Source organism: Parambassis ranga, chromosome 2 (assembly GCF_900634625.1).
Source record: "Parambassis ranga chromosome 2, fParRan2.1, whole genome shotgun sequence".
NCBI lineage: Eukaryota > Metazoa > Chordata > Actinopteri > Ambassidae > Parambassis > Parambassis ranga.
In genome coordinates this window covers 31,749,283-31,771,065 of record NC_041023.1, presented here as the reverse complement: position 1 = coordinate 31,771,065, position 21,783 = coordinate 31,749,283, and the positions used below count along the sequence as shown (strand labels likewise).

The following is a 21,783-nucleotide window of genomic DNA, read 5'->3' as shown; positions in this document are numbered from 1 at the left end:
ACATAAAACATTATAAAAAAGGGATTTTTCAAATTTACATATTGTAGTTTTTTAAAATGTTTTAACAAGAAAGGAAGAGTACAAGTGTGTTTGGTGAACTATAACTCAGGTTAATATGTTAGTTTATGTTTTTGCATGTTAAATGCATTTAGTACCAGTAACTTTCTTTAATTTCTAACTTTATTTTTTGTTATACTTGAAAAGTAGATGATTCTTTTTAAGGAATTAGGTGTAATTTAGGTGATATTTTAAACTTCTAATTTAATCTTTGGTTGATTTTTCTGAAGCCATGTTCATTCAAATGCAGTAGAATCAAATTTTTGTCAGCATCTTTTGTTTTTTGCAAGTACTGAAATCATGTTAGAATGCACTTTATGATGCTGAAACAAGCTTTATGTTCTGTTGAATTAACTCATTCTCTAATAAAGGTTTTTTCCTTTATGCATGTGTTAATTACATCATTATATAATGGATGAGTTTCAGATGACGTTTGTTAGTGTGACATTAATAAAATACTTTATTATAGTATACTATTATTATTATTATTATTATGTGTTTTACTGTGAATGGGTGAGAGGTTGTGAAACAGGAAAAAAGGAGTAACCAAATGACGTTGATGCACCTGACTCGGACCCGGAAGTAGGGTGCTTCGCTCGCTAGCCTGCTAAGCTAGCTTATTTCGTATGCCACTGGAAGACATGGGGGCTGTGTGCCACAGCCATTACTGACAGCGGTATTGCTGAGAGTCCACTAATAATACAATACTGTGAGCCATTTTCATATCAAGGTAAGCAGCTGGAGTGTTTTCGAATATAGACTTTTGATTTAAAAACCATCGGTCTTTGACAGAAACGTCACTGTCTACTTGCGCATTGTTGGCTAGTTAGCTTCGTTAGACTATCGTGGTCTTAAAGGAGTAACTCCCTTTCACAGTAGCAAAAACATCGCAACAATGATGTCAGCTACAGGGGGAGATGGATTAAAATAGGGTTTGGAAATATGGATAAATGCCAACAGCATTGTCACTGCTGTGCTAGAATTGCTTTGTGCGTACAAGGCTAAACTTGGCTAACATCAAGGTATTTCACGATTAGACCCGACGACAAATACAACGTATCATGTTTCCACCCAGCGACAATAGGTGGGCTGACTTTATGGCATTAATAACTTGTACATCATATTAAAGTTAATAACCTGTTATTAATTAGCGGTCCGGACTATAACCGCTTGTGTGCTAACGACTGTGCTAGGCTAAATAGGGTCTGTGCAGGTGGTTTTCTTGAGCCGAATGTCTAAAGTCTTGAATTAAGTGTTTGTCTTTCTACTATTTGATAAATGTTTTTATATGTTATAAAACTGTCATTGGCCTTACAGTTTAGCATATAAAACCTGTTGCCTGTGAATCACGGGTGTTACATTTGAAATGATTAATAATCATTAATGTTACGTTTGTGTTCGCCTGCTCTGATAAATGTTGCTTTAGTTACAGATTATTAAGTAAATTATGATTAATGGTCTGGTAAACCATGTCATGATGTTGAGTGTTTTTGGCCAGAACATCTTCAAAAAAGGCTTATGTTTTTGAAATAGAATATCCTGTTTTTTTTATTTCTTTATGTAGGATTGTGCAAAGAATGAATTATTAAAAGGCTACAGTATGCATAGCAATGTGTAAGAGCAAGATTTGCCATTAGCTTATTCAGCTCAGACATCAAACGACTAGAAAAGCTCTTTCAAAACAGTAAAAAACCTTAAGGAACTGTTCACATAGAAATAATCTTTCTGTATTAACATTAGCCTAGTTCTTTTATATGCCTAACTTGCTTTCAAGTGCTTTGAAAGAGACTCTTAATGTGGTGTGGCTGAGTCTGCTCTGAGTCATTGCATGTTTCTGGTGACAGCTCAGGCTCCTGGACGTTGGTGGGCACTTTGATGTGTAAATTTTCCAGCAGGTGCATTTGAGTGCATGTCTAATGAATTGTTAAAGGCTTTTGCCTTGCTGGAACCCTACATCTGTCTCTGTTTCTGCATCTGACTGACTGTGGGTCACATCTGCAAATTCTCTGGACTGCTGCCCTCACCACCATTGTCTTTCCTTCAGGTGCCAGGTTGAGCCTGAATATGGAGTCCATGCTGAACAAACTAAAAAGCACCGTCACTAAGGTGACTGCAGATGTCACCAGTGCTGTTATGGGTAACCCAGTGACGCGAGAGTTCGAGGTTGGACGACACATTGCGAGCGGAGGTCCTGGCTTGTGCTGGAGGATCTATAATGGCACCAAAAAGTCTACCAAACAGGTGTGTTAATATCCTCCTTCTGACTGCCTTTGGCTCAGGATTAAGCTGAATTCAGCCCCTTTACATCTCTCTTTGACTCTCCAGGAAGTGGCAGTGTTTGTGTTTGATAAGAAGGTGGTTGACAAATATCAGAAATTTGACAAGGACCAAATCGTTGATTCCCTGAAAAGAGGGGTGCAACAGCTGACCAGACTGCGTCACCCGCGCCTCCTGACTGTGCAGCATCCTTTGGAAGAGTCCCGGTGATTAACACACAACAATCCTCACATGCATTTGCACAAGTATATATATGTCAGGGACAAATTGCATGAGTCATAGCTTTAAGAGGGTTTTGACATTTTAGGGTAAAAGATTGCGTAACAAATCTTTGTATGCATGTCTGCACAGCAAAAGCTTGTCATGATCGGAAAAAGGAGAAATTAAGGTTGAGGCTGTGTTGTGTTTTCTTGACACTCACTCTCTTCATGTTTAAGATTAAATGTAGACCTTTTATTCAATTAGTACTAATTCCATTTGTCCATTGTTTTCCTTCAGAGACTGCTTGGCATTCTGTACAGAGCCAGTGTTTGCCAGTCTGTCCAATGTGCTGGGCCAGTGGGATAACCTTCCCAGCCCTGTGCCCAATGACATCAAAGAGTACAAACTGTACGATGTGGAGACCAAATATGGATTGCTACAGGTCTGTGTGCAGACAGAGGCTTGTTGTATAGCTTCAACAAATATATTGATCCTTAAAGCATATATTTTATTGTTTAATGGTTTGACATTTCCTCAATTTCCATCTCTCCAGATTTCGGAGGGATTGTCCTTTCTCCACAGTGGGGTGAAAATGGTCCATGGCAACCTGTGTCCAGAGAACATCATCCTCAACAAGAGTGGATCATGGAAGATTATGGGTTTTGACTTTAGCATCTCTTCTAACAACCCCTCAGATGCTGAGGTATTTACAGAGCTTTTATTCCCTCAGTTTAGCTTCAAGGTGTGGCTTCAAATCTTAAGAGGCTCCACTAAGAATTTATTTTTACTCTATGTTAAAAATCCTATGCTCTTTCTTTTCATTTAGCCCAAGTACACATGTAAAGAGTGGGAGCCCAACCTCCCTCCGCTTTGTCTCCCTAACCCGGAGTACCTGGCCCCTGAGTACATACTGTCCGTCAGCTGTGACTCTGCCTCTGACATGTACTCTCTGGGCGTGGTCGTGCATGCCGTCTTCAATGATGGCAAGCCTGTTTTCCAAGTCAACAAGCATGACATTTTTAAGAGTTTCAGCAGGCAGTTGGACCAGGTGAGTGGAGGTGTGCTATACAAAGGAAACAGTGAGTCAGTGGATTGTCATTCCTTCACATTAGTACTAGACTGTGATTTGATAAACTCCAAAATCAGCTGTTCCAATAATTTCTTAATATGAAGAGCGTAGATCAGTTATAGTTAAAGAATAGAATAGAATATACTTTATTAATCCCTTTGGATTCAGGGAAATTTGAAAAGTATATATATATAAAGTATATATTCTCCTTCTGTGGTTTATTCCTTTCTTTTATTTCTGTTCTGTCATAGCTGAGCAGCATGAGTCCAGCAGTACTGAACAAGATCCCTGAGGAAGTGCGGGAGCACGTCAAAATGCTGCTCAGTGTCACGCCGGCTGTCCGGCCTGATGCCGATCAAATGACTAAGGTTTGCATTTACTTTCATATTATGGGTGATGTTAATGTCTGGCTCACATTCCAACAAATTGTTATGTGCTGTGTGTTCTTTCTTTTCTTTTGTGGCACCCAGATCCCGTTTTTTGATGATGTTGGTGCAGTGACCCTGCAGTACTTTGATTCGCTCTTCCAGAGGGACAATCTACAGAAGTCCCAATTCTACAAAGGCCTCCCCAAAGTGCTGCCTAAACTACCAAAGGTAAAGCTTGGTTAGGACGAAGGGTGAGCTAATAGTCAAAGAAATCGCATGTGTCTGGTTTCCAGATTTGTTGGTACTTGTGCCTGCCAGAGTCTAATTTGTCCCACTCTAATTTTCATAATGAACCCAGGTTCTTTTGTCTTTCTTTACAGAGAGTGGTAGTGTATCGCATCTTACCGGCATTGACCTCAGAGTTTGTCAACCCAGACATGGTTCCCTTTGTGCTCCCTAATGTGCTGCTAATCGCAGAGGAGTGCACCAAGGACGAATATGTACGCCTCATCTTGCCGGACCTCACGCCGGTTTTCAAGCAGCAAGAGCCTGTCCAGGTAGATAAACAAGAAGAGACTGAACTATTGTAATCTATGCATGTTTTGCTGTGCTAGGCTGAGATAATGTGGTGTGTATGAGTTTTGACTCAGAGACTGGACAGTTAAACATGAAATCCTTAAAGAGCATGCTGTCACTTTATCAAAACTCTTGTCTGTATTCTTCTTTTCATGCTTCTTCAGGCTAGTAATATGGTGAGTGGTCTCTCCGTTCAGCTAGTTTATATGTTGTGTTGTTAGTAGGACTAAAAGCTTTACTAAAGTCACTCAAATCACAGTCTCCACTCATAACCACCATATTCATAAGTTGAAGAAAAGCTAGTGGTATCTGTCCTCTTTTGTAACTGGTTTTCTGTGGTGCACAGATCCTGCTGATATTCCTGCAAAAGATGGACCTGCTGCTGACCAAAACACCAGATGAGGACATCAAGAACTGCGTGCTGCCCATGGTCTACAGAGCTCTGGAGGCCCCCTCAGTACAGATTCAGGTATGGAGGGATAAAACTGGGCTGCACATGCAGATGTAAACCTTGGTAACCAGATTAGACACTACCAGCAGCCACTGTCTGTGGATGCTCTCAATAATCCAGGGCATAGTCATTTGTTTTTTGTTTTTTTTTTTGTTTTTTGAAGAAAATAATCCTGGAGTCCAGCTGCCTCAATTTAAACTCTTGGGGAAAAAAATAACTGTTCAATGACTTGTAAAAACTACCCAGATATTTTTAGGCCTCTTTGATATCATGTTGACATCATGTCATTATTTTCATTGGTTTATATTTTTAGCCATTCTCAGAAATCTTGGAACATTGTTAGTTCTCCTACTAGTGTTATCTTTTAAGCACAGTAAGATAGAATGCCGTCATAAAAATTGTCACATTTCATGACATCTTATCTGTGGTTGAGCAGGAGCTGTGCCTGAACATCATTCCAACGTTCGCCAACCTGATTGATTACCCGTCCATGAAGAATTCTCTCATCCCCCGAATCAAATCTGCCTGTCTACAAACCTCTTCACTCGCTGTGAGTCCTCTTATTTTCTGATCTCAGCTGGTGACTTTCAGGCTGCGTTCTTATTTTAGTAGTGTGAATTTGTTTCTCAAAATGTTACCTGCATTGTACTCTAATTTGCTGTGTCACTTTGTAGGTGCGAGTGAACTCACTGGTGTGTCTGGGGAAGATTTTGGAGTATATGGACAAGTGGTTCGTCATTGATGAAATCCTGCCCTTCCTGCAACAGATCCCCTCCAGAGAGCCAGCAGTACTCATGGGCATTTTAGGTAAACAAACCAGCCTCTCTATCCACTCCTCTAATTGGCACAGTGGACATCTGGATTTACTTAAGGCTTGGTCTATTTGACTTCTTACATCAGGGATCTATAAGTGTACGTTCAGCCACAAGAAGCTGGGCATCCCCAAAGAGCACCTCGCCACCAAGAGTTTGCCCCACCTCGTCTCTCTAAGTATAGATAATAACCTCAATCTGAACCAGGTACAGCCAACGGTTTTTTTATTTACAGCTTTTGCTCTTGGAGTATTTTGTGTAACATGTCTAATTTAATTTTGCAGTTTAACTCTTTCATGATGGTGATCCGGGATATGCTGAACCGCATGGAGAATGAACACAAGACCAAGCTGGAGCAGCTGCACGTCATGCAAGAACAGCAGAGGTGTCTGTGTATATAATTCAACCTGACATATTCTATTCATCTGATTTATTAATCAAATACTCACAAATATGAATCTTTTGTACAAATTTACCAAGATGTCTTTGCTAATTCTGGTCTTGTGATTTTAACAGGAGTTTAAACATCTCAAATCCAGGGAGCCAATCAGAGGAGATCAAGAGCCCAGCTAGTTCCAGCAATCAGGTGAGAGGTTGTTTCCACTAATATCTGAGCTATAAAAGCTCATACAAAGGCTTTGATGGGGTTAAATGTGTTTTTTTCTGAGCAGGAGACAATAGACTTTGGTTTTAGAGCAGGCTACATCTTGCATGCATGTTCCTACTGTGCTAGGGCAGGTTCCACTTAAAGAACACACCACAGAGCAAAACAAGAAGGGCGAAGCAAAGTAAGAAATGGCAGATTAAGAGTAATTTTTGTAAACAGGTCCTGCAGTGGAAAAACACTTCATGTAAGCACTCTCGCTGCAATAAATTCTTTTTGTGTTTTCAGATTGATGATATCTTTGGCAACGCAGGGGTTAATGGGAAAGAGAATGGGTCGGCAGCAACAACCTCACAACCTAATAGAGTATGCACATGCCACATCTATTGTCGTTTGCTTATTCAGACTTTAGTCCAGTTTGTTCATAGTATCTCGTCATTTTAGGTGTCTCTGACTTTAGAGGAGAAGCAACGACTAGCAAAGGAGCAGGAACAAGCAGCTAAACTGAGGAACCAGCAGCCATTAGCACCCCAGACGGTCAAACCAGCCGCCACCTCCAACACACAGGTACAGCCTGGAAACATCTCTGTACACCAGCTGAAATACATGACAATTATCAAATTTAATGTGATGATCAACCTGCTTTTTGTGTTTCAGACTAAGGATCTGACCAGCAGCCTTCTCAACAACATGACATCTCTAAACAGCATGTCCCTGGCTAACACATCGCGACCAGCCGCAGCACAGGGCACCACCATGTCTGCCTTCCCCTCCTCTACTCCCATGGTCGGATCCATGGGTGCCCCAATTTCTAACGGCTTTAACCAGCCCATGGGCTTCCAAGCAGGAGGCATGGGAATGGGCATGCATCCTACAGGTCCCGGCCTCTATGGAGGAATGGCCACCACCACCAGCACCCCAAACTTTGGAACACTCACGCAGAATCAAGGATCAACTCCACAGGCAAATAAAGCTCCTAACATGTCAGCCTTGGACAATCTTTTCACTCCCAGCAAGCCTAAAGTCACCCTCAACCAAATGGGTCCTATTCCGGCACCTGGAAACAACACCCCTTGGCTCAGTCAGTTTGGTTCAGCCCAGAACACACAGACTCAAATGCAGGGTGTGGCAGTCAGTATGGGAGGGGTGCCCAGCGGGTTTGGAATGCAAGCAAATCCATTTTTCAGTCCACAGAACTTTCCTCAACCTGCTGCTGCTGCTCCCACCATGAACCCGAGTGGGATTAAACATAGCACATCTGTCAACAATGATTTGAAAGACTTGTTTGGCTGAACTGGAAAAGAGACCCCAAGTGAGTATATTCTTTTATTAACTATGGACAGAAGGAGCCTTGGATTCTCACATAAGAAGATGGAATATGAAGATTGAATGCCTCTCAAGGGCCTGTTTGTATTTTTAATCTGACCTAGTTTAAATTATGACGTCTGCTCATATTCTGCTGGCAAATTAACCTGCATCTGAATTCCATTTCTACTTGACCAGAGGGACAGAAGGTTGGGGTGGGAACCACATCTTCTTCTTCTTCTTTTAATGCTGTGGTCTTCTTCTAATGCTGGGGGTTTCCTACTGTTTTGTACTCAGCAGTCTTGGGGACTTAAAATGTCAGAGTGGGTTGTGATGAATTCCATCTCAGGAAGGTTTTGTGTCCATATCATGAATGAATGAGTCGATGGAGTGTATTTCACTTCCACAACAAGTCACAATAATTCCAAAAATTTGACTTCTATGCTTCATATCAGCTCTGTTTTGGGCTTCCGTACCTTTTGACACATTTTTTCCTTGACTATTTTAGGACTTGCTGCATGTCTAAAAGAGATAAAAGGGTTGGCTTAGTAGCTTGAAGTGTAGCTCCAACAAGCCTGCAGCCACTGATCTGTATCCAGGAGGAGGCTCCTCTGTGAAAAAGCCCCAGCGGTTTAAATGGGGGCAAACCAAATAGCCCTTTCTGTGGTCTCCATGGCAACTGTTTCTCTGCAGCAACCTCCATTTTGCAAATTGGAGTTATGATATAGTATTCATTTTTCTCGTTTTTTATCATCTGGCACAGCTTTTATGAATTCTTCATTTAATATCCAAGGCAAGTGTGTTAAAGAGACAGTTCATCCAAAAAATTGAATTTTTAAGTTTTCCTCTGGTTTGTAGTACTATTTATCCATCTGGAAGAGAGCTTAGCTTTTGTAAGTGGGTCATAATTCCTAGATAGAGGCATCACTTTGCATTCAAAGGCAGAAATGTCCTGTCAGTGTCACTATAACTCTGAAGCTCACACCAAAATAATCTCAATAGAAATTATTTTATTTTTATTTTTGGGGTGCACTGTGAAGATTCTACCTGTTAATCTCCCTTGCTAACAAAAAACGTTTCTGGACATGCAGTATGACAGACTTGTTAACAAGATGCTTATTCTAAACAAAGACACGAACATAATGCACTGCTTTCGCTTTTGTGCCTTACAATGGGTACATTTGTAAAACTAGATGCCACTCATCTGTTAGTGGACTATTCGTATTTTCACTCCGTCTGCTTTGCATGCTTTTGAACTGACCACTGACTGGCATCTTTTCTCACTATGATTCCTCTTAATTCCTGTGACCAAATTAATTTCACACTCGAGATGTTTGGGAATCCTGCAGTAGTGGATCAGTTTATACGGTGAAGACGATCATTCTATATTTTGATCTCAGCACTTTTCAGCAGTCAGAAGACCTGTGCTGGCAACATATTACTATGAAGTGTAAATATATAGCTATTTAAAAGTGGATCGCTCTGTGAGGCATTTTGAAGTTCTTGTGATAATGGTTAAGAGGCCTTAGATGAGTCGTGTGCAATAATCCTTATTGGTAGTTAAGGGTGCATTCTGAATGGCTCAAACCGCTCTTGATGTGTCCTTAATGGAAACTTTTCTGACCTACAGTAACACAGGTCTGTTAAGATTTTCTAAACATGTATGTGTACTCGTTTCAGATCTCACCTTTTTCTCACCATTTTATGGTTTTAGATGCACCTTGATCACACTGTGTCTCTGCTGATGATGATTGTTGTTACCGTGCAGAATTGTCTTTTACTGCATTTCAGTTTTGTATAAAAAAACTCACCATTACAAAGTGAGTTTTCTCTCTGACCACATGGAAGTGTTACTAGCTCCTTCTTCCATTTTTTTTTTTTTTTTTTTACATACAACTAGAATTGTGTCTGCGATTGGATGTGGTCCTTCAAGTGTGTGTGTGTATGTGTATTGCATATCCTGGCAGTACCCCAAAGCAGAAAACTTAAAGCTTATTCTTCTATGAAATCATTTGTATACTACTACTGCTGTCACTCTATATGTGTAGTGTGGGCTTTGTTTTATGTGTCAAGGTGCTGGTCTCTGAGGTGGTTCAATGAAAATCTGTACATATAAAGGAAAGTACACAATCCTATATTATCAATGTGTGGATTTTTTTTTGCCACGTTATACATGTTAATACAATAACAGCTATAAATTAGAAAGGTTTACATGGCAATAATGACAAATGTGTACAGGCAGTATTACATGGAAGGAAGAGATATTTCCCCTAATAGGTAAACATATAAAAAGTGAGGATTTAGACACATTCCATAAAGCTGAAAGTAATGGAGGGCTCTATGAAACACATCATACATATTGGTAAACATATCTGTACTTTTAAGGATAAGGAATTGTGTTGGATTAGATAAGGTAGCATCAAAAGAATTAAACAGTATTAACCCAAAGATCTATAAACGAATGAGGTAACAAAATAGTGACTGCGCCTGTGACCTAATGATTTAAATGTGGATCTGGATCTCCGTGGAGAGACTTAGCCAATCACATTTCTGAGGCAGTGTATCGGTCAATAATCTAATAACAGAGGAGGCAGTGCTGAATCAACATAGGCGGCAGGCAGTGGCGTTTACTGGTCTTTTCATTGGTTAGGTTGATGGTGTTGGTGGAGAGGTTCCTCTGAGTCATTGCTTCAAAAGACAAAAGGACATCAGTCTGGACTATATGTGCAGAACAGGGGTTTAACATCGTAGATGTCCATGTTTGCAGCTCACCTGAGAAGTTAAGCTCATAGCTGAAGTTCTTGGTGGTAAACACCATGGTACCTGATGGGTTCTGTTGGTACTGGAGATCAATGTCCTGACTTGAAATGTTGCTCTGATTGTGTTCCTGCATAAAACAAAAACAAAACACTATAGCTATTGCCAATGTAAAGTTAAGACTGAATATAAGTAGGTTACTGATGTGGAGAGATTTCTACAGCACCATTTACATATGATTGTTAGAAAATCTGTCTCTTACGTTGGTATAATCCTTCCATATTCCATCCATATCTTTGAACTGCCATTGTGGTGAAGCTGAACTGAAAACAATATCAGATATGTAGACTTAGCATGGTGTTGAAGTGAAATAGCACAGTCAAAAAGACAATATCTACTCACCTGCTGCTATGTTGAACTCCAGCGTTAACAGTCCACCTGACGGGCTTTTTTGTCCCAATGTTATTGATTTGACTTTTTCCTGTGGTAAACGAAACATATGTTAAAACCACTGAAGCATTCTTTGAATGTTTTTGCGATTGTGTGCTTTACGTGAGAAATCCACTTTGTTAGAGTATCTCTTGACGGTGAAGTGTAGCTGACCCTGTGGGTTCTGCTGGTACAGTCTTTCAATAGCAGCACTGTCAAGGGAGCATATCTGGAAGCAAGTACACATACATCACCCATAAAGATGAATGTACTGGTCTCCCTGCACCTCACCAACATCATTAAGGTGTTTGACCACTAGATGCCACTGCTGGAGTTAAACACAATACTTTTGCTTGAACTGGATGACCTACTTGTGCTTGGTATTCTGCCCGGCCTCTGTTATCTCCCTTGATCTCCCTCTTGCAGCCTGGACCAGCTGCAGGTTGGGATGAAGAAGCCAGCAGGGGCAGAGAGGAGGGAAGGCTGCAAACACATGAATCAACTTTCATACATTGTCTGAAAATCTGGTCAAATACTTTTACAGTGAAACAAATTCTGATCTATTCCATGAACTGACGAGCCGCACCCTGCAGTGTTGGAAGTAAACTTTGGACACCTGCGTACATTCCTCTGTGAGCCTGTGAGGAGGTTTGTTTGGGTCATGTCTACAACAGCAGAATATACAACCAACAGTTAACTGCATAAAAAATCATTGTATTGAAATGAACACACAAGTAAATAAATATAAATATCACATACTAGAGAAGTCAAGTGAGTATGAGATTTTTTTTAACTTCAACTTCTGCTGGTTGATCAGGACGCTGTACTGGAGCCCTGAAATAGAAAAGGTGCTTTTAAAAACAGCTGTCTAATGACCACAAAAACTAGTGGAAGATTTACACTTAGAGGATGGAGGAGTTTATAAGAGATGGAAAAACACCTTCCAGGGTTTATGCTAAAAGACAGAAACTGGTTGTTTGCTTGTTGCTATGATGATTTTCATGTTTCCTCACCTGTGATCCATATTCACACCACAGCTCTGAAGTACCAGCCTATGTCCTCTGTCTGACCTGGAGGCAGACCCCCGTGGCTGCATTAGGAGTCTGTAGACATAACTCTATGAACACCTGTCTGTAGAAACACATAAAGGAGTCATCAGGCAAAACATTAGTTACATATGTAATAACATTAATGCTTGTTAATACTGAGCCCAGATAGAATCGAGCCACACTGACCCACGCTTTGTGTGCAGGGTGATTCCTTTGGCTCCAGGCTGGCAGTGGGCCTCAATCACTTGGTCGTTTTCAATTGGCAGCCACCGACATACAACAGCCACTCATAATGCTTCACAACTCCTGTGTCAAACATAATGGGTGATATTATTATTATTTTCCCCTGAGATAAGGCAAATAACTTTATACAATAGATACAGTTGACCCAACAGACTTACCATTTCCTCAGGATAATTCACTGAAACTTAAACACAAAAGTCTGATTTTAATGAGAACGTTTCCCTTTTACTTGTGCTCTGGCGGTTGAGTTGGCCTTTAACTTAGAGAGTTGAAGGGCAACTTACAAGGACACTTTCACTTTCTATTCGGGCCTACAGCACAGTCGGGTGGGGACGTACCAAATGTCAGCTGCAGAGTTTCAGTCTGAAATAAATATAAGTTGCTGTTGTAAAAAGATAACTGGAAGGTATTTTCCCTGTGGGTGACAATAGATAGATCTAAATTAATACATTCAGGGCAAGGCATGACATAAAAATTAGAAATAAAATATATATAGTACACTCCCCCTAGTGCAGGAATAGTCATCCTATTTTTTTTTTTTTGTCAGATTTTGTCTCTTTAACATTCATTTTGTCATGTTTGTCCTGTAATGTATGATGTGTGCTGGATGTTGTTGCTGCCTTACTCTCTCCTTCATCCTCTCTGTCCTGTCTCCCTCTTCTTCTCCTCCTCTACCCGGCCGACCGTCAACAGGAAGGTTCTCCTTATGAGCCGGATCCTGCTCAAGGTTTCTTCCTGTTAAAGGGTCTCTGTGAAGCGCTTTGAGACCATTCTGATTGTAAAATGAAGTATATAAATATTTTTTAACATTATTGTTACAATGTTGAATTATAAAGACAAAGATGATTTAACCCTCATGCACTGTTCGGGACATTTTTGTCCTCTGAGAGACATTTTTCTGTTTATTTTGGCCATAACTTTGTCAATATGTGAGCAGATTGAATCATTTTTGCTCAACAAGCTTAATTTTACATAAATTTTGTTAATATGATTTTAAAATTTTTCATAGGTCAACATTGCACTGGGCAAATTTTACCCCCTTATGTGTTGTTCGGGACAAAAACGTCCCCTAACTTTAACGGTTTTGAAAATATATCAGATAAATATTTTTTGGATTTTTTTTTGCCTTTTAATTAACTTCAGTTCTAATCAACAGTAGTGAAAAAATAATTTCCCCCCAGGATTTTAAAATCCTGGGGGAAAATGATTTTTTCACTACTGTTGATTAGAACTGAAGTTAATTAAAAGGTCTATGCAAAAAAATTTCCAAAAAATATTTATCTGATATATTTTTAAAACCGTTAAAGTTAGGGGATGTTTTTGTCCCGAACAACACATTAGGGAGAAAAAATGAAAATCTAGTGCTGTGCAAAAACTAATAATGCAATAAAGTCAATTTTTTTTTACTGATGTTTGACATGACCAAGACTGTAATAAAGGTTAAAAAAATCCAGTCCACATTCACCTTTTCATTTAAAAATGAGCCATTTTGTGTTTTTTTCCAATTTTCAGCACCACCCCTTATAAAATTGGTGATTAAAGGGTTAACCCTTTAGATCATTGTGGTCTCAACTTTACTTCACTGCTCAAATTGAGCCAGATCATCTCCCATAATTCATCTGTTTGACTTCTTCAGTGGTGGGTTGACTTAGGAGGCAAATGGTGCAAAGAACGAAGCTACAGCCCCCAACCCGTCCTGGGGTGCATTTGATGACTGTGCACAATTCTATTATTAAATGCCTTTCAGGTTGCTTAAATATTATGAGGCATCAACAACAAAATTTTGTGTTGACAAAATGTAATTGTCATCTTGGTAGAAGTTCTGAGAACTTCTACCACGATGACAATTACATTATTTGTTGCATTCCTACGTTCTTTGTTTTTGTTTACTCTATGAAAACTGTGGTTGTGTGTACTCACAGACAACAAGATCAGTGTGCAAATGGCTCTCTTCCTCTCTAACATACACAGTTATGTGCTAAAATACTCCCTATTATTCCATATACAAGCCAGAAACTACACTACATGAGCACAGGCCTGCATGTATTAATATGGTCATTAAGTTGTTAACTGTAAAAATCACACATTTTACCTCCTACCAACAGGGTAAACCACCAACAATCAAGAATGCATGATTATGTAGTGCCATGGCTGTGCAGTCAAAAAAAATGTGGTTATAATGTAAGTCTATGGGACAAAATGGGAGAAAAAATGAAAATCCAGTGCTGTGCAAAAACTAATAATGCAATAAAGTCAATTTTTTTACTGATGTTTGACATGACCAAGACTGTAATAAAGGTTAAAAAAATCCAGTCCACATTCACCTTTTCTATTAAAAATGAGCCATTTTGTGTGTTTTTTCCAATTTTCAGCACCACCCCTTATAAAATTGGTGATTAAAGGTTTAAAATCCTGGGGGAAAATTACTTTTTCACTACTGTTGATTAGAACTGAAGTTAATTAAAAGGTCTATGCAAAGAAAATTCAAAAAAATATTTATCTGATATATTTTTAAAACCATTAAAGTTAGGGGACGTTTTTGTCCCGAACAACACATAAGGGTAGTGTTTGCGAACAGTCCATGAGGGTTAAGATACTTATCTAAGTGCTCTTACTGCCACTGAATAACAAAGAAAATACTGTGGACAAACAGTACATGCATATTTTGTATTTTTTTTTAAATTTTATTTCCAGAATACTGACGTTAAATAGATTACCATGTAAAATAAACATATGTAGAGCACCTTGATCACCTGTGTGTAGATATATAACAACATAAACATAATACCTAATACTGTATTAACCCGTTTAAAATGTTAGGAGCTCTTTATCAGATTTAACCCCAAATTACAATTGCTATGCCTCCACCAACCAGTAAACATAAAAACATTCACTTTACCTGAAGGCTTACAGAGGTATCGTGAGATCATCTGCCTGAAATCCATTAGCTTACTGACATAAGGCACATCTGACACATAAAGGCATGGACACTCTCTCCCTGGTACAGCAGTGTAAACTAACAGCAAGTGAAAATATCACAGGATAAGACATTAAAACAAAAGGCAGTACTGAGTATATGATTGTCATCAGCATTTAGCATATATAATTCATATCCTTTAGGAAGTAAACACAATTGTAAACCCTGTAATGAGGCCAATGAAGAGTAGAGAGAGAACAACAATAAAAAGGATGCATCAGACACATGTAATTATTATTCCATAGTAGCTTAGAATGATACTATAGGACAAGTCTTCTGTCTTCTTTGTTAATCCATTACATAATCTGTAATCTTCACACCATTTTACGCCTGACGTTGCGCTGTCCCTGGTTGTGGAGGTTGATCTGCATCATGGCTACAAAGAAGCAGAAGTTTTGCGTTACATTGTTTAATACTCATATGCTCATATGATCATTGTGATTTCATCTGGATTACTGATCAGATGATCAAAATGCTGTTGAGCATGTGTGAAATCTAGGAGATAGCAGCATGTCAGTAGATATTTTTTGCTAAAACACACCAGGAAATATCATTATTTGCTTGTTAGCTCTGCATAAGATTAGCACACACCCACCAGCAACTGCCTGAGTGTTCTCAGAAAACGTGTAATAAAGCAATACAGGTTTTCTCAGCATAGTATTTAAAGCAACCTTGAAAGTCCAGCTTGTACATGTTTGTCCCCACTGTGAAGTCCATGTCCCCGCTGGGTGTTTGCATGTAGCTCCTCTCAATGTCGTCACTGGAGACAGAGCAACCGCCAGGCTGCAGAGACAAGTCCATTCAAAGTGTTATGGCTTCATTGTAATAATAAAAAAAGACAGAACTCAAGTCTCAGAGATTCACTCGATGACATCTTGTACGTACCCCACGTTTGTATTCGTGCCATTTTCCCTTATCCCCTTCATATTGCCATTGTGGTCTTTGGTTTAAGCTAAGATTCTGCACAGCCAGCAGGCTACTGAAACAACAACAACACATTTTTAGAGGGAAAATTTTGGACACACAGCAAATATCCAGTCATTCTAGTCTCAAGCTAAGCTATGAGCTAACTGGCCTCTGGCAGCCATATTGTTTTTATCTTGTAAAGATGCAAGATCTAAAAGTGATGATAAAAATAATATTATTTTTATTTTAGCATTGAACAAAAGCCGAACTCACAAAGCCCCTTGATGCTTTTGATAGTACGTTGGTCGACGTGTGACTTTCCTCTCCTTCCTCTGACCCACCTGTTGCATTTCTAACAGAGGACAACAGAGGGGGTTAAAGCAGCAGCTGCAGATGCACTGTGTGGCTGTGTGAGTATACTTCACCTTTAAAATGGATCTCATAGAAATTAGAGCCGATTTGGAAAGTCATAGAGCCTGTTGGGTTGCTCTGGTACATCCTCTCAATTTCATAACTTTGCACAGGAGCAGGGTTGCCCTTGGAATCCTGTCCCAAACAGTTACAATGATTTAAGTATTGACAAAGAATGCTGAGATCATTAAATCAATAAAACAGACAAAGATGCAATTGCAACCTACCTTGACTCCGTACTTGACCCATTTACGGCTTAATGAGCAGTACCAGTTCCACACGGTGTTACCATCGTCTAAACGTCTCACTCTCATGTTCTTTTCATACACTCTCATCCTGTTGAAATCAATGCTTACTCCCCTGATGAAGAGATGGAGAGATCAATCAGGTCTGTAATCTTTCTGGAAAGATCTCTATAAATATTTTTAGCATTTACCCATATTTTGTGTTGTAGAGTTTGATGCTCTTGTTGTTGGGCAGTGTATACTGAGCCTCAAGGATGTGATCATTATCAATGTCCTTCCAGCCTTTTCCATCATTAAGTTGCCACTGGTAGTGTCGACCATCAGTAAGCTTTGGGACTTATATATATATATATATATATATATATATATATATATATATATATATATATATATATATATTAAAGACAGATTATAATGTTGTCTATATGTAATGTAATGTAATGTATATGTACTAAATAATTGCTGATGCTATAACGTTGCTCTTTCCTCAAGAGACAAAAGACAGAGTGATAACACAGTGATAATTCACATCTCCTGACATTTATCAGCATTTTACTGCTCATATCAACATACATGATGAAGATAATGCAGTTTTGTTGATGACGTAACAAGCTTCACTTTGCAGTCAGGATGGCCGAGCGGTCTAAGGAGGCGTGGGTTCAAATCCCACTTCTGACAGCTATTTTAAGAATCCCCCTCTCCAGGATAAATAAAGGCTTCTAATAGATTGTGACGTTTCATAAGCCGTCATGTACATAGCTAAGTGTTAGAATAATGACAGCTAGCCGGCTAACTGCTCTTGGCTAGTAGAAAACAATCATTAGTTTAATACACTTTTCATTTATTTTTAGCTAAAGTAGACAACATAATACAAAAGTTTGTAATAAGGTAAGTTGTTAACTATTAAAGCAATTTACAAATGTGAAGCTAGATAATTTATGAGCCAATGCAATCTCTACATTTAAAAAGTAATTAATAGCCTACATGTCATTTTTGTTAAAGAGGAATGTACATTTTCCTTCTTACCACCAGGTTTCCACCTGTTCCCATGTTTGCCATCTGCACCAGGGTTCAAACTTCCATTGATATTGTGGTTTAGCTTACAGTTGATCCCGTAGCGACAGTTACTTTGCAGGGCGTACTTGCACACATGCCAGTATTCACATTTGCCTCCTCGTTTACAACCAGCTTTGTTATAATATCTGCAGGGTTCCTTCTTAGGGACCTGGAAATATACACGTAACCATTAAAGGTGTTTGCTGCATCAGTTAATAAAAAGAATAATAATAAAAAAAGATCCCTCTGTGTGTGAAGATGTGCACAGTGTGAGCGTGGGTGGGTTCACATGGGATTACACCAGGAAACAAACCTGGGCAGCATCTTGTGTGTCTGAATATTTGTCACTGTCTGAATCTTCACTGACATCAGACACATGTGCTGAAAAGAAAAAAACACACACATATTAAATTAGTGTACACATACATGACATTATCATCATTGTCACAATGTCCAGCCACTCAGCTTCCTCGATAACATTTCCTTGTCACCTTAAACCTTTGGCGAACAGGTATTAACAGTCTGCAATAAATGATTAACTTTTCAATACAATCCTATATGGTTTGTCTGAAACACACATTAAAAGACAGCCCCCTGCTGGCTGATATCTATATTCGCTGTATACAGTCATATATAGTTATACAGATAAAAAAAATATAATAACAGAGCGACATAAGCCAGCTTGCACATTATTGTGTAAATGAAAAACGAAAGGAGTGCTTTGCTTTTGTTTTTCTAAAGTGCAGATTATAATATGAGTATGTAATTATTACAAAGGAACTCCACAGAAAACGAAAGTAAAGTAAAGTAAAACTTTGGCGTTTTTTTCACTTTGCAGGAACCCGTGGCAGAGATTGGCTAAAGTAATTTTCCCTTTGTTTTTTTAAGTTTAATTAATACTATAACCCCGAAATGTATTATTAGAAAGTTATTAAAACTAAATAAAGTAATAAAACATGAGTAATATAGGAAATATTAATATAAATAAATGAATAAAAAACTATAATAAGGTCTACTTACACTTTGCAGTCGCCATTACGCAGTTTGCAATGCACTTTCGTTTCTATAATACTCCTCCTGATATTCAGACTAATCCGTCCCATTTTCGTTCCAGGGTGTTCCCATTGGATGAGATAAAGTGAGATAAAGAGCCCTGCCCTTATGTCCATTTACAATATGACGGTAAACGACCAGCAAGAATTTTATTGATCATATTAATGATTATATCATATCATATATAATCTTTGTACAATATTGTATAATATTGTACAGTATGTCACTGTACTGTACATACAGTGTTGTTTATTTATAATATACACAGTATAGTTATATGTATATATATTTTTTAAAATATATAATACTTTAATACTTACTAATACTACCGATTATTAGTACCGATTTAATAAAGCAATAATAAAAACAAAGTTTAGTAGTACTCTGGCCTCCTGCTCGGCAGGTGGCGATGAAGCGCTCTCTATTATTGAAGAGGCGAAAAAGAATATAGGGTCCCTCTAAAGGAGAGAAGAATCAACCAGTCAGTCATCTAAAGAAGTGGGAAACAGAAAAAATGCAGCTTGAAGACCACGCATACATCAACAGCACTTCTGATAAAATGATCCCCCCGGGATACACATACAAACGTGAGTACAGAGCGAACGGCACACTTATGCTAACGACAGTTAGCATAGGCGCCTAGCAAGTGAGCTCTGTTAGCCTAGCCCTAGCCGCCTAGCAAGCTGAGTACGCAGCCTTAATTTAGCTTTAAAAGCTGGTTAACTGACAATTTCAGTCAGCTTGTGGTAATAGAGTTAGTATTCGTTAAGGGTTGTACGCTTTAGATGTCACAGACACGCAGCGTAATAAGCAGCATTTAAACAACCAATGTGCAACAGGCAAGTCACGTAACTCGGCAGCCCCCTAAGTAACGCCCCTTCGTACCAAAAACAGACCCGAAGTAAACGAGCAAAGAGAAATTTTAATACCTGTGTACACTTGCTATTCATATCTGACAGTAATCGCTGCAAATGCTTAGTGATTCTGACATGAGAATACGTTTAAAAAGTATTTTCCACCCTACAGGGTTTACTTCAACAAGGCTTCACGACAATGACACTCATTTACGACCAGTGTCGTGACGCCACCTGCCTCACTGGCTCCTCTAACCTAATGTCAGTGAAAACTGCATTTTCAGAAGTTGTCATTCAGTATTTTTGTTTCTCTCTCTTTTTTAGCGAGTAACAAAGAAATTGTGGAGTTGGTGAAGCTGAGGATTTCAAATAATCACCTCTTCTCTGGAAAGAGACATAGTTCCATTCGGTCATGGAGGTATGTAGATGTAAATTTAGACGTTGTTAATTTTATATAGTTCCTTGTAGTTGGTAATATGTTTCTGTGATTTCTGATCAGAAGACAAGAAAAATGTTTATTGTACCTGTGTTAATACCACTATAATAAGATAAGATAAAACTTTAATAATCCTGAAGGAAATTCTATAGTTTTGATATCTGCATTTTTGTCTTTAAAATTTTTTACACTTAATGGTGTGTTTTTCAGAGCCATCCTTAAACATATGGGCTTGCATCATAAAATGACCCACAGTCAAGTTTCTAAAAAATGGGAAAACATGAAGAAGAGATACAAGGTATGCTTGTTTCACTTAATACATAATAGTGTTATGTTTGACAAAGCATTTCCATCACTCTTTGTCCTCTGTCTTCTCTCTTCAGGAACTCAAGAATCTTTCAGGAGGGGCACAGATGTTTCCAAGTACATGGCCTTTTTTCTCCCTTATGGATGACGCCTTGGCGGGTCGGCTGGAAGGCAGTGCCCCCATCCTCCAGGCCTTCTCCGGTGCTAAAGACGATCCCGATTTCCTGCCCACCTTCAAGTCCAAAAAGAGGAAGGGATCCACGGTGACCCCACCTGCTGTGGTTGCAGTAGCTGATGGGCCTGAGATTGAGGTCTTACTAAGTGGAGATGAAACCAGGGAGGCGGAGGAGGAGGAAGAAGCGGAAGAGGGAAGTGAGAAGATAGACTGCATTGTGCAAGAGGTGGAGAATGAGAGGTGCTTGACGGACAGTGAACAGTTCCTAGAAAGGGAGAAAGAGGTGATTGAAAGGGAGCGGTTGGTTCTGCAGAGAGAACGAGCAGTGCTTGATAGGGAGATTGCAGTTCTGGACCGAGACAGAGCCTTGCTGGAAAGAGAAAGGGCAATGATGGAGAGAGAAAAAACGGTAATGGAGAGGGAGAGGGCGATGGTGGAGAAGGACAGAGATTCTGTGTGCAGGGAACGCCTGGCTCTGGAGCGAGAGAAAGCAAAATTGGAGAAACTTTTTACAGCTAAAGAAAGAACTAAGGAGGTCACAGAAAATGGCAACATGGCAGATGTCTCAGATGCCATGGACAAGAAAGAGCGTTTCCTGGACTTATTTGAAAAACTTATTGAACATTTTTAGGAATCTTTGCACCTTTAATATTATAGAACTTTAAATCCTTCACCCATGAAGAGATTTCTCTGCTGAACCTTTTTTTTTAAGGCCGTCTTCACCTTAAATGCATATTTATGAAAAAAAAATCCACAATAAGCTCCGCCTGTAAATGATCAATGAAAACGTTGAGCCACTCCTAGTTTGGAGAGGTCTTCAAAAATGACTTTATTCACTTGTGGTTATTCCATACAGAGCACACAATAGCAAGCTGTTAGCATTATTCTTAACCCCATCCACAGTTAAAATCAATAACCCCTCCCTCCCAAACAATAGACTTTTATTTGATTGACTCTAGACATTCTTTGTTGAAGGCTATTGTGCACGGTTAAAACATCACTTTTTGAATTGTAATATACCAAATATTGCAGTTCATGTAAAAAAAAGAAATCTTTCAGAATATATATTTTTATATTACATTACACACTTTACAACCAATGATTGTGTTTAAATGCGTCTTTTATTGCATTAGATACTCAGTTTTCCTTTTTAGTAAGTTCCAACT

General features: G+C 39.0%; 4 protein-coding genes across 8 annotated transcripts; 2 read left to right on the top strand and 2 right to left on the bottom strand.

The window, feature by feature from the left end:
* The first annotated feature begins 662 nt into the window (after nucleotides 1-662).
* Nucleotides 663-9,701, top strand: scyl2 (SCY1 like pseudokinase 2). Its single transcript, XM_028397219.1, has 18 exons — nucleotides 663-787; nucleotides 2,102-2,298; nucleotides 2,383-2,540; nucleotides 2,833-2,977; nucleotides 3,089-3,238; nucleotides 3,362-3,583; nucleotides 3,856-3,972; nucleotides 4,075-4,200; nucleotides 4,353-4,529; nucleotides 4,895-5,017; nucleotides 5,436-5,549; nucleotides 5,674-5,806; nucleotides 5,900-6,018; nucleotides 6,096-6,196; nucleotides 6,328-6,397; nucleotides 6,704-6,781; nucleotides 6,860-6,982; nucleotides 7,073-9,701. The coding sequence occupies exons 2-18, from the start codon at nucleotides 2,122-2,124 to the stop codon at nucleotides 7,706-7,708; spliced, it is 2,769 nt and encodes a 922-aa protein (XP_028253020.1). The 5' UTR covers nucleotides 663-787; nucleotides 2,102-2,121; the 3' UTR covers nucleotides 7,709-9,701.
* Nucleotides 9,702-9,805: 104 nt separating this feature from the next.
* On the bottom strand, nucleotides 9,806-12,865 carry LOC114428641 (uncharacterized). 3 transcript variants are annotated; one of them, XM_028397233.1, is made up of 12 exons: nucleotides 12,824-12,865; nucleotides 12,357-12,561; nucleotides 12,142-12,261; nucleotides 11,920-12,037; nucleotides 11,666-11,740; nucleotides 11,493-11,571; nucleotides 11,278-11,389; nucleotides 11,030-11,135; nucleotides 10,880-10,958; nucleotides 10,740-10,800; nucleotides 10,493-10,607; nucleotides 9,806-10,408 (listed from the first exon to the last, which is right to left on the bottom strand). In XM_028397233.1, the coding sequence occupies exons 6-12, from the start codon at nucleotides 11,567-11,569 to the stop codon at nucleotides 10,296-10,298; spliced, it is 663 nt and encodes a 220-aa protein (XP_028253034.1). In that variant the 5' UTR covers nucleotides 11,570-11,571; nucleotides 11,666-11,740; nucleotides 11,920-12,037; nucleotides 12,142-12,261; nucleotides 12,357-12,561; nucleotides 12,824-12,865; the 3' UTR covers nucleotides 9,806-10,295. The 3 variants fall into 3 exon arrangements, with proteins under 3 accessions (XP_028253034.1, XP_028253051.1, XP_028253042.1); XM_028397250.1 differs by having other exon boundaries at nucleotides 11,920-12,033; XM_028397241.1 differs by having other exon boundaries at nucleotides 12,428-12,561.
* A 1,952-nt stretch (nucleotides 12,866-14,817) lies between these two features.
* Nucleotides 14,818-18,894, bottom strand: LOC114432737 (zinc finger CCCH-type antiviral protein 1). Of its 3 annotated transcripts, none has more exons than XM_028400929.1 (10): nucleotides 18,814-18,892; nucleotides 18,107-18,174; nucleotides 17,764-17,962; nucleotides 16,929-17,073; nucleotides 16,720-16,852; nucleotides 16,507-16,627; nucleotides 16,355-16,433; nucleotides 16,061-16,154; nucleotides 15,847-15,958; nucleotides 14,818-15,551 (listed from the first exon to the last, which is right to left on the bottom strand). In XM_028400929.1, the coding sequence occupies exons 1-10, from the start codon at nucleotides 18,827-18,829 to the stop codon at nucleotides 15,490-15,492; spliced, it is 1,029 nt and encodes a 342-aa protein (XP_028256730.1). In that variant the 5' UTR covers nucleotides 18,830-18,892; the 3' UTR covers nucleotides 14,818-15,489. The 3 variants fall into 3 exon arrangements, with proteins under 3 accessions (XP_028256730.1, XP_028256731.1, XP_028256733.1); XM_028400930.1 differs by having other exon boundaries at nucleotides 16,061-16,151; XM_028400932.1 differs by having other exon boundaries at nucleotides 16,929-17,041; nucleotides 17,764-18,174; nucleotides 18,814-18,894.
* Nucleotides 18,895-19,265: 371 nt separating this feature from the next.
* Nucleotides 19,266-21,707, top strand: LOC114431811 (microtubule-associated protein 1A). The gene is made up of 4 exons (XM_028399450.1): nucleotides 19,266-19,433; nucleotides 20,025-20,118; nucleotides 20,347-20,434; nucleotides 20,520-21,707. Exons 1-4 carry the CDS (start codon nucleotides 19,361-19,363, stop codon nucleotides 21,246-21,248), a joined length of 984 nt encoding a protein of 327 aa, XP_028255251.1. The 5' UTR covers nucleotides 19,266-19,360; the 3' UTR covers nucleotides 21,249-21,707.
* Nucleotides 21,708-21,783: the final 76 nt, after the last annotated feature.

Bases quoted from the DNA above. Each gene is read 5' to 3' on its own strand.
- scyl2 (XM_028397219.1), top strand. From the start codon at position 2,122: ATGGAGTCCATGCTGAACAAACTAAAAAGCACCGTCACTAAGGTGACT. The intron at 2,299-2,382 runs GTGTGTTAATAT...TTGACTCTCCAG, and splicing joins CCAAAAAGTCTACCAAACAG to GAAGTGGCAGTGTTTGTGTT. The intron at 6,197-6,327 runs GTGTCTGTGTAT...TGATTTTAACAG, and splicing joins GTCATGCAAGAACAGCAGAG to GAGTTTAAACATCTCAAATC.
- LOC114428641 (XM_028397233.1), bottom strand. From the start codon at position 11,569: ATGACCCAAACAAACCTCCTCACAGGCTCACAGAGGAATGTACGCAGG. The intron at 10,959-11,029 runs GTAAAGCACACA...CGTTTACCACAG, and splicing joins TAACAAAGTGGATTTCTCAC to GAAAAAGTCAAATCAATAAC. The intron at 10,801-10,879 runs GTGAGTAGATAT...TATTGTTTTCAG, and splicing joins GGAGTTCAACATAGCAGCAG to TTCAGCTTCACCACAATGGC.
- LOC114432737 (XM_028400929.1), bottom strand. The intron at 17,074-17,763 runs GTAAGAAGGAAA...TATATATATAAG, and splicing joins GAACAGGTGGAAACCTGGTG to TCCCAAAGCTTACTGATGGT. The intron at 15,959-16,060 runs GTACGTACAAGA...TTGTCTCTGCAG, and splicing joins GGCACGAATACAAACGTGGG to CCTGGCGGTTGCTCTGTCTC.
- LOC114431811 (XM_028399450.1), top strand. From the start codon at position 19,361: ATGCAGCTTGAAGACCACGCATACATCAACAGCACTTCTGATAAAATG. The intron at 20,119-20,346 runs GTATGTAGATGT...TGTGTTTTTCAG, and splicing joins AGTTCCATTCGGTCATGGAG to AGCCATCCTTAAACATATGG. The intron at 20,435-20,519 runs GTATGCTTGTTT...TTCTCTCTTCAG, and splicing joins ACATGAAGAAGAGATACAAG to GAACTCAAGAATCTTTCAGG.